This window comes from Danio aesculapii, chromosome 9 (assembly GCF_903798145.1).
Source record: "Danio aesculapii chromosome 9, fDanAes4.1, whole genome shotgun sequence".
NCBI classification, from domain to species: Eukaryota; Metazoa; Chordata; class Actinopteri; order Cypriniformes; family Danionidae; genus Danio; species Danio aesculapii.
The window spans coordinates 7,281,106-7,297,406 of record NC_079443.1 but is presented as its reverse complement, the minus strand read 5'-3'; the positions used below and the strand labels follow the sequence as shown (position 1 = coordinate 7,297,406).

At 40.5% G+C, this 16,301-nt stretch overlaps 1 protein-coding gene across 1 annotated transcript in view; it reads left to right on the top strand.

The window, feature by feature from the left end:
• The first annotated feature begins 4,393 nt into the window (after positions 1-4,393).
• The window catches only part of znf804a (zinc finger protein 804A), a 130,291-nt gene continuing 118,383 nt past the window's right edge, over positions 4,394-16,301 (top strand). The window contains exon 1 of the mRNA XM_056464711.1: positions 4,394-4,948. Coding sequence (XP_056320686.1) covers positions 4,838-4,948 — 111 coding nt within the window. The 5' untranslated portion in view covers positions 4,394-4,837. The remainder of the gene's footprint in view (positions 4,949-16,301) is intronic.

The window sequence follows — 16,301 nt, the reverse complement described above, 5'->3', positions numbered from 1 at the left end:
AATTGGCAGTTGGTCACAGTGCTTTCCAAGAGATCTGTCTTCCACTCGGCTCAATTATGCTGCAGTCTCAAACCTGCCAAAGACGTCTTCCTGTCGCTGTACTTTTCATTAATATAATTCACCAATGACATATTTCCTATGGTTTCATTTTTTAGGTTCATTGCAAAGTTACAGGTTTCAGTGTCTCTTACCATATTGAAAAACCCATTTGTACACATTTGTACATGTGTGCACCCACTCGCCTTGCCCCTTACATCTGCCTCTCCTACTGTATGCAATTTAGAATTGATTCAGAAACTGCGTTGCTTAGTTACGAGGCATTATTGCTCTTCTAAAATTGGGGGGTGGGATGGAATCTCTCTCTCTCTTTCTCTCTCTCTCTCTCTCTCGCCCTCTCTCTCTTTGGCATGTTTCATACAGCCACATGCTCTGTAGAAGCTCGTAGCTTCTCTCTTTCTGTTCAGTGCCGCAGTCAGAGTGGGTCTTAAATAGGCACTCAATGCACAGGATTCCCAATCCTCAAGCAAGTTCTGAAGCTTGTATTTTCTACCCCCAGTTTTCATTAAAATTAAATGTTTTAAAAATTGCTGTTTGATAGTTCCACAGCTAGAATCTATAATGCAATTTTTGGATAACGTTTTAGTTTACTGCACACAAATGACATGTTAAGTAAAGCATAGTAGAGCATACTTTTTTGTAATAATAGCGTATTAGTTTGAAAGGGTGGGAAACACCTTCATTTACAGCCTGCAAGCGTTAAAGTTATCTTGATAATTAGATATAATAAAATTAGATTAATTAGATTAGATTATAATTAGATAATAAAAATAGTTGCATTTACACTGTAAAACCACAAGACAACATATTTGTACAGAGAAAATATTTTCCTGTTTTTAAATTGTATCTATATAAATTAGAGCTGGGCGATTAATAAGCAAAATTGACATTCAGAACCTACAGTATAATCATTTACATTTTTTTTAGGTCAATTTTTTTCATTTACTTTCCCTACCGTGTCTGAAGTCAGGTGATCCTGCTTTGTTAAGGTTGATTTAAACTTCTGCGTTGAACGCACAGGTGTGGTCCGGCACAGCCTTTGCGTGGTCACATACCTGCAAACCTCTCAAAAACGGAAACTACTCGTCGCACGTTTGCACTACATTGAAGATAATTAAAGCTGCACCAGAGATGCCTTGAGATGGCATATTTTCCATTACAATAAAATTATTAAATATTATTAAATTATATTTTAATAATATTAAAATATTATTTACAGGGTGTTTCACCTTTATTATGATAGGACAGTAGAGATTTTAGACAGGAAAGCATTGGGAGAAGAGAGAGTGGAAGGATTGGCAAAGGACCTCAAGCCAGGAATCGAACTCGGGTCGCCGTGATCATGTCAGTACTATAAGTCGGCATACAATACCACTAGGCTATTGGCGCCAACTACAAAAGTTATTTTATTTAGAAAAGATGCTACTTATTTTCTACTTTAAATATGATAAACATTGAAAATAATTAATTTTGTTTCCAAAAGTGCAAGTTATTCATTTTCAGACCATTCCGACCGTATGTCTGAAATATTCTGAATACTGTTTTCTACTGTCGTTATAGTTAACATGAAATTCCCGCTTTTGAAAAAAAAAAAAAAAAAAAACATATATAACATTAATGCACCTCAGTAACTCGCCAATAACTTTTTTATTCATGTCCTTGTAAGAATACATCGTAAATAACTGTAAATCTGGTGACCACGATATTAAAAGCCTTGGGAACAACTGTGCTCGGATGCAAAGTTCACAGGACTGTTCTCTGGAGTCCTCTCAAGCAGTGGACTTTTTATTTATTTATTTTCTCATTATGCTTTGAACAACACATACATGATAATATCGTAAACAAAATACTGCCCGGGTGATAGAAGGTAAATAATAATAACAGCACAAAAAATAAATAAAACAAACACAAAAATAGCAGAAGTATAAATAATTAAATAAAATTCAAAAGTAAAATAAAATGACAAACAAGCAGGATCTTTACATTAATCAAAATTTTTAAACTAGAGCACAAATGGACAGTTTTAATGCCCTTTCTATTAGCATTATGTTGAATAGTGCAAAAGTATTTTTCTGTTCCTTATAAAGCAAAGTAAAACAGGGTTTTTTTTGTTGGAAAATTTACACTTATAAATATAAAAACATAATCAGCAAAAATAAATAGGTTAACAATAAAAACTTTGTTATTCATTCATTAATTTTATTTTTCGGCTCAGTCCCTTTATTAGTCTGGAGTTGCCACAGCGGAATGAACCGCCAACTTATCCAGCATATGTTTTACGCAGCGGATGCTCTTCCAGCAGCAACCCATCTCAGGGAAACATCCATACACACTCATTCACTTTGGACAATATAGCATACCCAATTCACCTGTACCACATGTCTTTGGAGTGTGGGGGAAATCGGAGCACCCGGAGGAAACCTATGCGAATGCGGAGAGAACATACAAACTCCACACAGAAACACCAACTGACCCAGCCAAGGCTCGAACCAGCGACCTTCTTGCTGTGAGGAGACAGCACTACCTACTGCACCACTGCATTGTCCTTCGTTATTCAAATTATCAAAATTAAAATATCCAAAAATTACATTTTCAAAATGCAAATTAAAATTAAAGTCAAAATTAAAATTAAAAAGTACCTTTTTTTGATAAAGACAGAAACATCATACCAAAGCTTTTTAACATAGCCAGAGTGCCAAAAGATGTGGGGTACAGTTTCCATATGCAAAGATCATATCAATATCCTGAAACTGTGAATATATCCTATTAAACTATGGATTAGTTTAAAAGAAATTTCTTTAATCTTATTTGTAACAAAAAAATAAAAATAATTGTAAGGTAATGACCAAATACTTTCCCATTTAGGAATTAGTAGTTTGTAATAGAGCTTGGTTTGAAAACAACTTGGTTTAAAAAAAAGAAAGCAAATAGATTTGTTATTTTTAGACTGAAAAACTAATTTTACCACACTTTGTATCAGCTAGACTGATAATGGGCAAATAAATCCAAGTTACATCTCTAAATAAGGAAACAACATTAGAATTAATTGTAGAGAAAACTAGAGAAAATTCCTTGGGAGTTACAGGAAAGTTAAAATGTACAAGAAACTCATCACAATTGACAAATTAAAACAATGCCCTTTTCAAACCACCCCTCCAAAAAATCCAAAATAAATATTGCTCCTACCCCCCCCCCCCCCCCCCCCCCCTTTAATTGAAAACCTTGAATTATTTTCAAGCCTCGAGCATAAAAAGCAGAAGGCTTTACTGGTAATTTCACAATCTTATAATTGCATAATAATAGAAATGAAAGACCACCAGGTTGGTCAAAAATAAAATAAAAACTCTCTAAACAAAATTTTAACCAATTAATGTTAAGAGTATTCAAGTGGTGGACTTCTACTGGTTGCTTGTCGTCAAATCGTGTCATAGCTCATTACCATGAAGTTGACTGGATTTCAACTCTCCTCAACTCTACCCTCGATTTTCGCCACTCCTCGCCACTTATCGCCGCAGGCTCCCATTGAACTAATGATTCCGGCTACTTTGACACTCTCGCCGCCTTCGATGTGAACGCACAGTAATACAGTTAAAATTGAGATTCTGATTTTAGGCCAAATCGCCCAGCCCTGATATAAATGCAATTTTAGAGCACATAAGCACTGGGATACAAGTGTAAAGTGCTGAAAAGACACAAGGTTTCTTATACAGTACTTACAGGATAAGTAATATTACAGTTGTGGACTGTAAATTAAAGTCGTACTTGTTTCCCCAAAGTTTATTGTTTCCTGTCATTGTTCTCTATAATATACTATTATTGTTATTACAGGAACTTACAGTACTTTATGAATTTGCTTACCATGTAATTTGCAGACTGAGTTCTAAAGCATTGGCAAAATTTGCTTAATAATGAAGTCAAATCTTTACCTCAAACTAGCTTCACAGATTTCTACAGTTCCTCACTGGAAATCATGCAATGTGTGTAAACCACTCCATCTGGGACTTTTGATTTCCAGATATATGTGTCTGCAGACCATACAAATCTTTTTATAGCGCGCATTAACCTAATAAAAGATGTATGATGGTGTATGTAACACATACCGAAGCGTCTCTCTCAGCGCCTCAGTCTTCCTTTACCTGCTCCTGACTGCTGCCTCAGCTCCTTCCTGAGAACGAACGCGCTCACGAGCGAGAGAAAGAGAGAGAGAGAGGACTAATGAGGGAGAGAGGGGGTGTGTGAGAGGGAAAAGATGCTGAATCCTGGTTGGCTGGAGAGTAGAGGCTGACTCAGTGGATCTGGAAGAGCAGCGTGTGACAGATGCAATTCTCATCCCAGTCCGCGCCATCAGACCAGAGGCTTGTTCGCCATTGGCCCCGTTCATTGGAGCGCTGCGCTATAACACCATGCTTTCCTCTGCCAGACCCAGCGGAGCTCTCTCAGTAGCGCGTATCACTTGCGCAACGAGCAGCCCAGACACACTTCAGCCCAGCGCAGAGAGCCGAGACTGAGCGAGAGGAAAGAGCTGCTCCGCACAGCAGAGGAGAGAACGGGATAAACACACTGCTGGAGGATACCAGAACACGTCAGAGAGAGCTGCAAAAAGTGACTACAGCAGAGCCAGCTAAAAGGTTTGAGGATTCGAGAGGATGAGGGAACACGCTTGCTCCGTTCCTGACTGAGGGGAAGTGAGCTGGTGTCTGAAATCGAGAAACAAAAGGTTTGTTGGGTGGACTTGTTTCGTTCTCTCTCTCGGCTGGTGCATGGAAGCTTCAGGTCCCCCATGGCGTGTTATTATATTGTCATTAGCTCCACACATCTCAGCAATGGACACTTTCGAAACATCAAGGGAGTTTTCCGAGGTCCCCTCTGCAAGAATGGCAGCAAAAACTTGGTAAGTACTCTGACTTTTTTATGAATGTGTGCTTGGTCATGTGCTTTGCTTCTGTGATGTTCCCTCTTGAAACTTTGGTAACACTTTATTTTGATGGTCCATTTGAGTATTATTAGACTGTCTGCTTAATATCTGTTGATACTGCTCCTTCAACAGATATTTAACTGACTATAAGAAACTTTGCAAGCACATGTCAACTTATACTAACCCTAACCCCAAACTAACAGTCTATTTATAATCTAAAGAGAATTAATTGGCATGTAGATGCAATGTAACTTAAATTCAACAAACGGACCATCAAAATGAAGTGTGACCGAAACTTTCTAGCACTGTGTATGGTATACATGATACCGTGATTCACTATACAACGTGGAAAGCTTGGTTCAACTCATAAAACAATAGTTTTGTTGGTCTGCATTAATGTATTTATCTGGATTTGGGAGTGTTAAACAATATTTGAGTTGAATAAAGCCAGAATTTCAATGTTTGATACATCAAATTGTTATAATAATGACAGATTAGTAGTATTACAGGAACGCTGTGAATACTGTTGCCTCAGGAACCATATGATGTTCAGCACTTCCTGTTTACAAGGAAAGTTGCAGTTGGAAAAAGTGAGTCCGGGCTCTAGTCTATGACCATAACTAAATTCCTAACAGATGGACGGGGATCAAATTAATCTCTACTCACAGTCACGGCCTGGGATTTAGTCTAACCGTACTTTTCTGGCCTTGCCCTCTAAATAATCCCCCTGTTTTTGCTTGTGCAAAACTGCCTCACAAACTCTCTGCTATAAACCCAGCATATCTGGGGCAGCACAAAGGGGAATTTTAAAACAGAATCAGCGTTAGTAAAATATTATTTTTCATAATCACTCTAAGAGCCTCCTGAAGATTGTTTTTAAATTCGTGGGGCGAGTTAAGCAGGATTATAAATACAAAGTAATACGAGGAATGATGCAGCCGTACAGTGTAATTTAATTAAAGCGCTCGGTTGCTGAAAGGAAGCATCTTTTCAAAGCTTTTAAATGCGCAAGTGGAAATTTCACACTGTCTTCCTTCTCAAGCTTTCCCGTGTCATCTCTGCCAGTTGGGGGGGGGGGGAACAGAGATTTCTTGACAGCAGCTTCCTCCTTTCAAAAGAATCAAAAATGATTGGAGATGAAATATTGAAGCTCTTGGCTCGGGATCAAGCGCCGATGCTGCTCATCTGCCTCCCGCCTCCAGCTGAAAGGCTAATGCTGAGGGAACGTTCGGGTGGCGTAACTGCGAATGCAGCAACAGATTGTTTCTCAAAGTAAAAATGAGGTTTCGATGGCAGTCATTGACTTAATCTCAATGCAATTATCAGATTCGACACAAATCCCAGTCTGTTGCGGGGTGAACCTGCTGTCGCTGCATGTAAAATTACGGCGGAGCGCTGTGTGCATCACCGCTCTGTAACACACAGTAAATTTGGTTCATTACTCTCGCCGCTGCATAGAGCAGCTGTAAATCTCATATACTCGTGCACACACACACACTCACTCTCTCAGATGTATGGCTATGAAAGGCAGACTAAGAAAGCTGTGCTTATCCCAGCGCTGGTGCAGTGCCATCTGGCTCCCGTTCCTGGTGCAGTGATATTTTAGTCCAGAAGAAAAGCTTTGTGCTGTAGAACAGTGGTTCTCAAACTTTTAAACCCGCGACCCCCATTGTAAGATCGTCAAGAACTCGCGACCCCCCACTACCAAAGCATATACAAACAATAAAAATAGCTTTTTTTTTAAGCTGTTCACAATATTTTAACTATATTTACTATACATTACAGGGCTCGAAATTAACATTTTTGCTTGGTAACACTGGTGCTTCTAACTTTAAAAATGTAGACGCACCAGCCAAAATTTAGTGGCTCCCACCAATTATCGCACTGTTACTACACGTTTTATAAACAGATTTATTGCATTTGAAAATCAACACTAATCAAAACTAACAAGCAAAAAAATAAATATGCATGCGTGAGGAAAATATGTCTTAATGAAATCCCGTTATCACAAGAAAAGACATTTTTATAACATAATTGAGTGACCAAAAGATACACGGACGGATATCCCAAAAGATATTCCACAGACTTTACAGTGAATGCTAGTTATTTTCATAGCAGACTTGAAGCCAATGGAGGTCTTTTATCCACTCTTCAATAAGTATAGCTGGTGGATTAACATTCAGCACATGATCAGTAATCAGATGTGCCAATATTTGTAGCTTTAGGTGTTTCTAAGACAAAATCTGTCAGTGTTGTTTTCATTCTCTCGTCTTCAGCGCTTTACATTTTCGCGGTTGTAGCTCCTGTCATCTGAAGACAGGAGGCGTTGACTGAGTGATTGACAGCTGATTTTAACCAATCATTCGTGTTCAGTTCTTAGAGCAGTGGGCCAATAAGAAGAGCGCGAAGGCGGGGCAAGCGTTGAAGGCTTTGTTTACTGCGGCAAGTTGACATGACAACAGTTTTAAACTGTTCCCAAGTGCTGCGTTTCAAGTACAAAGATGCATTCTGCCTGAATGTGTCCTAAATACTTTATGAATCAGTAATATCTTTTTAAAAATCTGAAAATATTAGCTTTCACTTGTATTACTGAAAAATATTTATTATAATCACTGAAAATTACACAATTTTTAAATAACTCTCGCGACCCCTTGAAATTATTCTGCGACCCCCGCAGGGGTCGCGACCCCCAGTTTGGGAACCACTGCTGTAGAACATTTGTTCAGCAGAGGAAGGTAGAGGAGGAAGGATAATAACGATGTGGCTCTGAGAGTGTGAGAGCTTCTCTAGTCACACTTACGCTACGGTGGACTTTTTTGCAGAGCCACTCAGTGAAATCCGTCTCTGTAATTTGAGGCGCTTGTTCTCCCGGCTTTCTCTGCACATCTGAGGGATCGGTTCAGATGAAAGAGTTTACTTGTTGATAATGTGGTAAACAAAGTTGTGCAGAGAGGAAATGCACAATTGTCTCTGTTGAATGACCCTGCATGTGGACTTTACTGGCCCTTACTGGTTTGTTTATAACATTAGAAATTGCATAATAGAGTTTTATGCATTATTTTATACATTATTAATATCATTATCATTATCTTTATAATTATCTTTATTATTATTATTATTATTATTATTATTATTATTATTATTATTATTATTATTATTATTATTATTGTTGTTGTTATTATTATTATTGTTATTATTATTATTTTATGCCATTGTTCAGTTTATTATTACCAATTGACAATGTGTATAAATAAAATAATTATAATTAAATGACAGTCATTTTTTGTTTATTATTATTATTATTATTATTATTATTATTATTATTATTATTATTATTATTATTATTTTATTATTATTATTATGGTTGTTGTTATTATTATGATTGTTATTATTATTATTATTATTATTGTTGTTATTATTTTATTATTATTATTAATATTATTATTATTATTATTATTATTATTATTATTATTATTATTATTATTAGGCCATCGTTTAGTTTATTATTACCAATTGACAATGTTTATAAATAAAATACTTCTGATTAAATGACAGTAATTTTTGGTTATTATTGTTATTATTATTTCATTAAATGGATTATTACTAAAGATGCAATGATGTATGGATGTGTCGATATAAGCTTTTTTCGCTTAAAAAAAAGGCTTGTTTGTTAAGAGTTTTATATTTCAAATGGATTTGAAGAAAATACTTTTCATATCCAACTAATGTAAAGCTGTTAATATCATCAAAACTGTATATATTTAATATCACCAGCTTGATGTTCAGATTATAAAGCAAATGTGCTATTGACTGTGATGAGTGAGTTTTATCGAATTTTTTTTTGTAAAAATGCCATTTTTTATTTTTAGTTATGTAAATAGGGGTTAATAAAATAGAAAAAAAAGATAGTCTTTAATTTTACACATTTTTAATGTGTTAATTAATTTGAGCAACGTGTTCTCTGTTTTGAGATCATTCTCTGTGAAACAACTGTTCAATTAGAGAAAATAAAGTTTTATATGCATTGTGTTCAGAATGATTGAATTATTAGAATTATTATGGGTAATTAATTTAGTATTAAATGCAGAACCATTAAACTATCTATTATTATCATTATTATTATTATTATTATTATTATTATTATTATTATTATAATTATTATTATTATTATTATTATCATTATTATTATTATTATAATTATTATTATTATTATTATTATTATTATTATTATTATTATTATTATTATTATTTATTATTATTATGCCTTCACTGAGGGCATTATCACCTATTTAAAATGTGTATAAATAAAACAATTACAATGAAATGTACCCACTTCTGTCTATTGTTACTAATAATATTATTACATTAAAAAAGGCATTTTTTATGAATTTGTGGATGCATAAAATATTACTTATTTATTTATTCATTCATTTTTGCTTTACTTTGTTTAATTTTGTTTATTTTGTATTTTTATCTATGTACTCATTGTAATAATTAGCTTTGCTTCATTTTTCTTTTTTCTTTTTCTTATCTAAATGTATTTTGTCATTTTGCTTTGCATAGCTTTTTGCTTTTGTTACCCAGGTGCCATACGGCAGTAAAAACCTTATCCTATTGAATGAATTCAGCTGAATGAGTACCTGTTTGGAGTTCTGCCATGTCACTGTACACTTATAAAGTCAGACAATGAACGAGCACCAGCGCCTGAGCAGAATTTTGCACCTTGCTTTAGCGACCATGAATATTCATATCAACGAGGTTATTTCAACGCTCATATTGATTTCCTCACAGTCGCTGCTAAGTCAGCCCGTCTCCCCGCTGAGCCGTGATGTGAGCATCCATTTCCACTCAGTGATGCCCCTTTCAATATTCTCATTACACCAAATATCTACACAGCACATACAGCCACACTGTCTCTGTTGGCAGCAACATGATACCGCAAATAGGTAATAGAATCACAAAACCATTCATAAAGATGTATTTTTTGCGGGGGGAGGGGATTGAGATTTAGGTTTGGCCAATCCGAGAACAGAGGGAGAATAATGGGGATAGTTTAGAGATTGTCAATTCAAATTGAATGTAACCCTTTGTTTGTTTGTTTGATTTATTTATTGTTAAAAGCTAGCTGAAATTGATGTTTCATTTAAATCGGGTGAATTAATCAGATTTAGTTTAAATATACATACTTTTACCCGACAATGCAAAGACTTTGCTGAGCAAATCAACACAAAGGCAGATTCTGCTTGACCTGTGTATTCAGCATTGAACTCCACTGTGTTGTAAATGTGACTGTTTATGTTTTTTTTATTGCTATAAGTTATCATTTAAAAAGTTATACTGCGTTAGATAATACAATATAAATTAATATTTTATATTTATTTTTAAATATTTTGAAATAAATTAGGAAAAACCCCTGGCAACTTTGATGTAAAATAGTTTGGTTTGTTCACCTTCGGCCCACAGCTCTAAATGAAATTTGGTTTTTGGCCCTTCATGCGAAAAAGTTTGGGCACCCCAATGTAGTGTTATGATGCGGACAGGAGACAGAGGTAAGGAAACGTTAGGGTGTTTATTGAATGACAACAAGGAGCACATGAAGGATAGCCAGGAGGATCAGGAATGATGTTGGGGTCTTTTCCTCCGTGGCTGGGTAACAGGAATACACGAGGATGGACAGCACACACCAGATACAGCTGACAGAGGATGACACAGACTTGGAAGGACTGGAAGACAGGACGATTCGGGAGGACCAGGAAGACTAGGAGGAATACAAAGAGAACAGGTAAGTAAATCGTTTGTTTAGCTGAGGATGACTACGCTGAGTGGTCGCTCAGTTGTCCGCTTTCGTCGAGACGAGCCCGGACAATGAGCGACTGGAGTGCTGTGCTTTTATCTGGTGCTCGTGAATGTGATGCAGCTGTGTGCTCATTAGAAGTCAGGTGATGGTGATCTTCGTGAGTGGGGGTCGTGAGAGCCTGACCAATCCATGACAGTACCCCCCCTCCCCAGGGCCCGCTCCTGAGGGCCGACACCTCCGACGCCGTGGTGGTCTCCCTCTGCCTCTAGGCGCTGGGAACTCAGGGTGGCTCTCATGAAACTCCACCATGAGACTAGGATCGAGAATATCAGCTCTGGGAACCCATGTCCTTTCTTCGGGGCCGTACCCTTCCCAGTCCACCAGGTACTCCAACTGGCCACCACGACGTCGGGAACGCAAGATCTCCTTCACTGCGTAGACGGCTCCTTCTTCTAGGAGCAGTGGAGGAGGGGGTTCCTCTTCGTGGTCAGGCTCTGTGGAGGGAAGAACAGGATCGTGATAGGGTTTCAGGAGTGATACGTGGAATGTAGGGTGAATACGGTAGTGAGAGGGTAATTGTAGTTTGTAGGTGACGGGGTTAACCTGTTCCACGATGGTGAAGGGACCAACAAATCGGGGACTTAACTTGCGAGAGGGCAGTCGCATGCGTATGTCCCGGGTGGATAGCCACACCTTTTGTCCGGGTGTGTATCTGGGTTCTTCAGACCTTCTTCTATCGGCGGTTACCTTGCTTCGACGGACTGCCCTCTGCAGATGTTGATGAGCCTCGTCCCAGACTCTCTCGCTCTCCCGGAACCAGTGATCCACTGCGGGGACATCAGATGGTTCGCCATCCCAGGGAAAGAGCGGTGGTTGGAAGCCCAGGACGCACTGGAATGGCGTGAGTCCGGTGGAGGGTTGCCGCAGTGAATTTTGGGCATATTCTGCCCAGCCCAAATACTGGCTCCAGGAGCTCTGGTGACCACTGCAGAAGGTCCTCAGGAACCGTCCCACCTCCTGAATCTTCCTCTCTGTCTGCCCGTTGGTTTGGGGATGATATCCAGAAGAGAGGCTGACGGCCACACCTAGGAGCTTGAAGAAGGCTTTCCATAGACGTGAGATGAACTGTGGACCTCTGTCCGACACAATATCTTCTGGAATACCAAATGACCTGAAGACTTGATTAAAGATATTGTCGGCTGTTTCAAAGGCTGTGGGAAGACCTTTCAGAGGGATTAGTTTGACAAACTTTGAGAATCTATCTACTATGACTAGAATACAGGTATTACCTTCTGACGAAGGGAGATCAGTGATAAAGTCCACTCCTAGGTGTGACCAGGGACGGTTCGGAATCGGCAAGGGATGGAGCTTTCCAGCGGGTAGATGACGTGGGCTCTTGGATTGGGCACAGTCCTTACAGCCCTGAACATATTGCCTCACATCCCTTGCCATGTTTGGCCACCAGAATCGTTGGGATACTAGCGAGAGAGTATTGTTGATCCCTGGATGTCCAGTGCCTAGCGAGGTATGTAAGGAGTGGATCAGATCTACCCGGTGTTCAGGTGGTATGAACTGCCGATGAGGAGGGCATCCCGGCGGAGCAGGGGCTTCCGGAGTGGCAACGACTGGAGGAGCGTTCCAGGTGATCGGACAAATGGAGATGTGTTCGGGAAGAATCTTCGTTGGGAGTTCTTCATGATCGTGATGCTCGTGTAAACGAGAGAGAGCGTCTGCTCTTAGATTCTTGGGTCCTGGACGATAGGAAATGGAGAAATCAAAACGTGAGAAGAAAAGTGACCATCTGGCTTGACGTGGACATAGTCTCTTGGCCTCTTTGATATATTGGAGGTTTTTGTGATCTGTGATCACCTGGAACGGATGTTTGGCTCCCTCCAACCAGTGACGCCACTCCTCCAAGGCTAGCTTGATTGCTAGCAGCTCCCTGTCTCCTATGCTGTAATTCTGCTCCGCCGGGCTCAACTTCCGAGAGAAATAGGCACAGGGATGCAGTCGGGGCGGTGTATCATGATGTTGAGATAATACTGCCCCGACGCCGGTGGTGGATGCGTCCACTTCCACCACGAAAGGAAGATTTGGGTCAGGATGAGTCAGGAGTGGGGCCCTTGTGAACTCCTTCTTAAGAAGGCGGAAGGCTGCGGCTGCTTCTTTGGTCCACTCCAGTCCTTTGGGTTTACCCTTGAGGAGATTAGTGAGAGGTGATGTAATCCTGCTGTAGTCCTTGATAAACCGTCTATAAAAGTTAGCAAACCCAAGAAACCTCTGGAGCTCCTTAATGGAAGTGGGTTCTGACCAGGATAGAACAGCCTCAATTTTCTTCCCATCCATACGTATACCGGTTTGATCAATGATGTATCCCAAGAAATGAATCGACTTCTGGTGGAATGAGCATTTCTCCGCTTTGAGGTAGAGGTGATGTTCTCTCAATGTGTGTAGGACCTCCGCAACGTGTTGGCGATGTTCGGCCTCACTCCGGGAGTAAATGAGGATGTCATCTATGTACACTATTACAAAGTGGTGAAGAAACTCCCGGAGGACTTCATGAATGAAGTTTTGGAATACGGAGGGGGCGTTGACCAGACCGTAAGGCATGACCTCATATTCATAGTGGCCAGTAGGGGTCACGAATGCTGTCTTCCATTGGTCCCCCTCACGTATTCTTATCAGATTATACGCGCTGCGGAGGTCCAATTTAGTGAAGACTTTAGCTTCTCGGAGCTGTTCCAAAGCGGCTGGTACCAGAGGAAGGGGATATCGGTATTTTACTGTACCGTTATTTAGGACCCTGTAGTCGATGCATGGACGCAGCCCTCCGTCCTTCTTGGCCACAAAGAAGAAGCTTGAGGCGGCTGGTGATTTTGAGTGACGTATGTACCCCTGACTCAGAGCCTCCCTTATGTAATCTTCCATTGCCTGATTCTCTGGAAGCGAGAGCGGGTAGATCCTACCTCTTGGCAACTGGGCATCTGGAACTAGGTCGATCGCGCAGTCCCATGGCCGATGCGGCGGTAGCTGGGAAGCTCTCTTGGGGCAGAAGACATCATGAAAGGAGCTGTACTCCTTAGGAATGTGGATAGACTGCTTCTCAGGAGGGCTCTCGACCGATGTTGCAAACAAAGAAATGGGGTTCCGACCTTGAAGAGGGAGATTTGGAAAACAGGTAGGTGTACATCCAGATCCCCATTTCTTTATCTCTCCTGTGCCCCAAGAGATGATGGGATCGTGCTTCACCAGCCACGGGCGCCCTAGAATGATGTCCATATTTGCACCCTCCAGAACCAGAAATTGAATCCTCTCTTGATGTAACAGCCCCACTTGAAGAAGGATGTCTTCGCATTGTCGATGGATACGGGTCGAAGATCGAGTGCACTGGGTTATCGGTTGTATCTGGTATATATGCGAGGACGCCTCAGTACGGAGGTGGAGTTGACGACAGAGGGATTGGGAGATGAAGTTCCCTGCTGACCCGGAGTCGATGAGGGCTGTGACAAGGAGAGAAATAGAGGCAGTAGTTATTTGTACGGTGGTAGTAAGTGGTTTACATTGTTCAATATTCGTACTGAATACACTCACTGAAGTCCGAATGGGACGAAGGGGACACTCCATACGGGTGTGTCCACTGACACCGCAGTATAGACACAGACCCCGGGTCAGCCTCCTCTGTCGTTCCGCTGATGTCAGTCTTCCAGACTCTATTATCATGGGTTCTGGTTCTGGAGAGGCTGTTGACTCAGGCGATTGGAGGAGTGCAGACGAGGGGGTGATGGTGTCCTGTTGATAGGAACGGAGACGATCGGAACATCGGAGAGAATGTTGGATGAATCTCTCCAGACCCATTGTATCATCTAATGTGGCCAGCTGGATTCGGAGAGTGGGTTCCAAGCCGAGCCGGTACGTGGTCAACAACGATCTCTCATTCCATCCACTTGCAGCTGCTAGAGTGCGAAACCGGAGAGCATATTCCTGTGTAGATAGAGTACCTTGCTTTAGATGATACAGCTGCTCTCCAGCGGCTACTTCCCCATCAGAACGTCCAAAACACCTCTTTGAAATACTCCGTGAAGGTAGTGATGGAATTCATGACCGGCCCGGCTTGGTTCCAGATCGTCTCAGCCCATTTAAGTGCAGGTCCAGAGAGTAGTGATACGATGTAGGCGATCTTTGACTTATCTGTGGGATATAGAGAAGGTTGCATTTCGAATATGAGGGAACATTGTAACAGAAAACCATTGCACTCCCCCGCTCCGCCTGAGTAGGGCGCTGGTCGGGCCATGGGACTGGAAGGAAGGGCCGAAGAAGAAACTGTGGAGGCGGAAGTGCTCGGTGCTGGTGGTGCGTTGGAAAGTGGAGCTGGTGGCTGTAGAATCCGCTTCAACTGGTCCACCAGCTCTTGAAAGTGATCGAGGGTGCTCATGTTGTCGTCGTTATGGGTCCGGGCTTCTGTTATGATGCGGACAGGAGACAGAGGTAAGGAAACGTTAGGGTGTTTATTGAATGACAACAAGGAGCACATGAAGGATAGCCAGGAGGATCAGGAATGATGTTGGGGTCTTTTCCTCCGTGGCTGGGTAACAGGAATACACGAGGATGGACAGCACACACCAGATACAGCTGACAGAGGATGACACAGACTTGGAAGGACTGGAAGACAGGACGATTCGGGAGGACCAGGAAGACTAGGAGGAATACAAAGAGAACAGGTAAGTAAATCGTTTGTTTAGCTGAGGATGACTACGCTGAGTGGTCGCTCAGTTGTCCGCTTTCGTCGAGACGAGCCCGGACAATGAGCGACTGGAGTGCTGTGCTTTTATCTGGTGCTCGTGAATGTGATGCAGCTGTGTGCTCATTAGAAGTCAGGTGATGGTGATCTTCGTGAGTGGGGGTCGTGAGAGCCTGACCAATCCATGACATGTAGAGGATTGGACTTGTTAGGATTGGACAATATTTGGTTGAGATACAACTATTTGAAAATCTGAGGATTCAAGACAATCTAAATATTCAGTAAATCACCTTTCAAACTTGTCCAAAGAAAGTTCTAAGCGATGCATATGAATAATACAAAGTTACGTGTTTATATTTTATGGTAGGACATTTGCAAAATGTTTTCGTGGAACATGATTTTTATGCAATGATTTTTGGCATAAAATAAAAGTGGATAATTTGACTCTAATATACTTCTGCAGCTTAAAGGGATAGTTCACCCAAAAAAGAAAATTGCCTCGTCATTTTCTTTTGTTTAACACCATGCAGGTTGCTGGAACCCATTAAGTCCAGTAAGAAAACAAAAATGGATGTCAAGGGTCCCAGATGCCAATGTGGTGGGGCATAAGTAATTAGAGGAGTACACACCTAAACAACTATGCCACCCGGTTACGCCGGGAATAATAATATTAAATAGGCACCTAGTTTCGTAGTCAAATCAGGGTTAGCATGGAGACGTAAAACTCAAAAAAAAAAAAGAAAAGACACTTTATTCATTCATTCATTTTTTTTTTTTTGGCTTAGTGCCTTTAT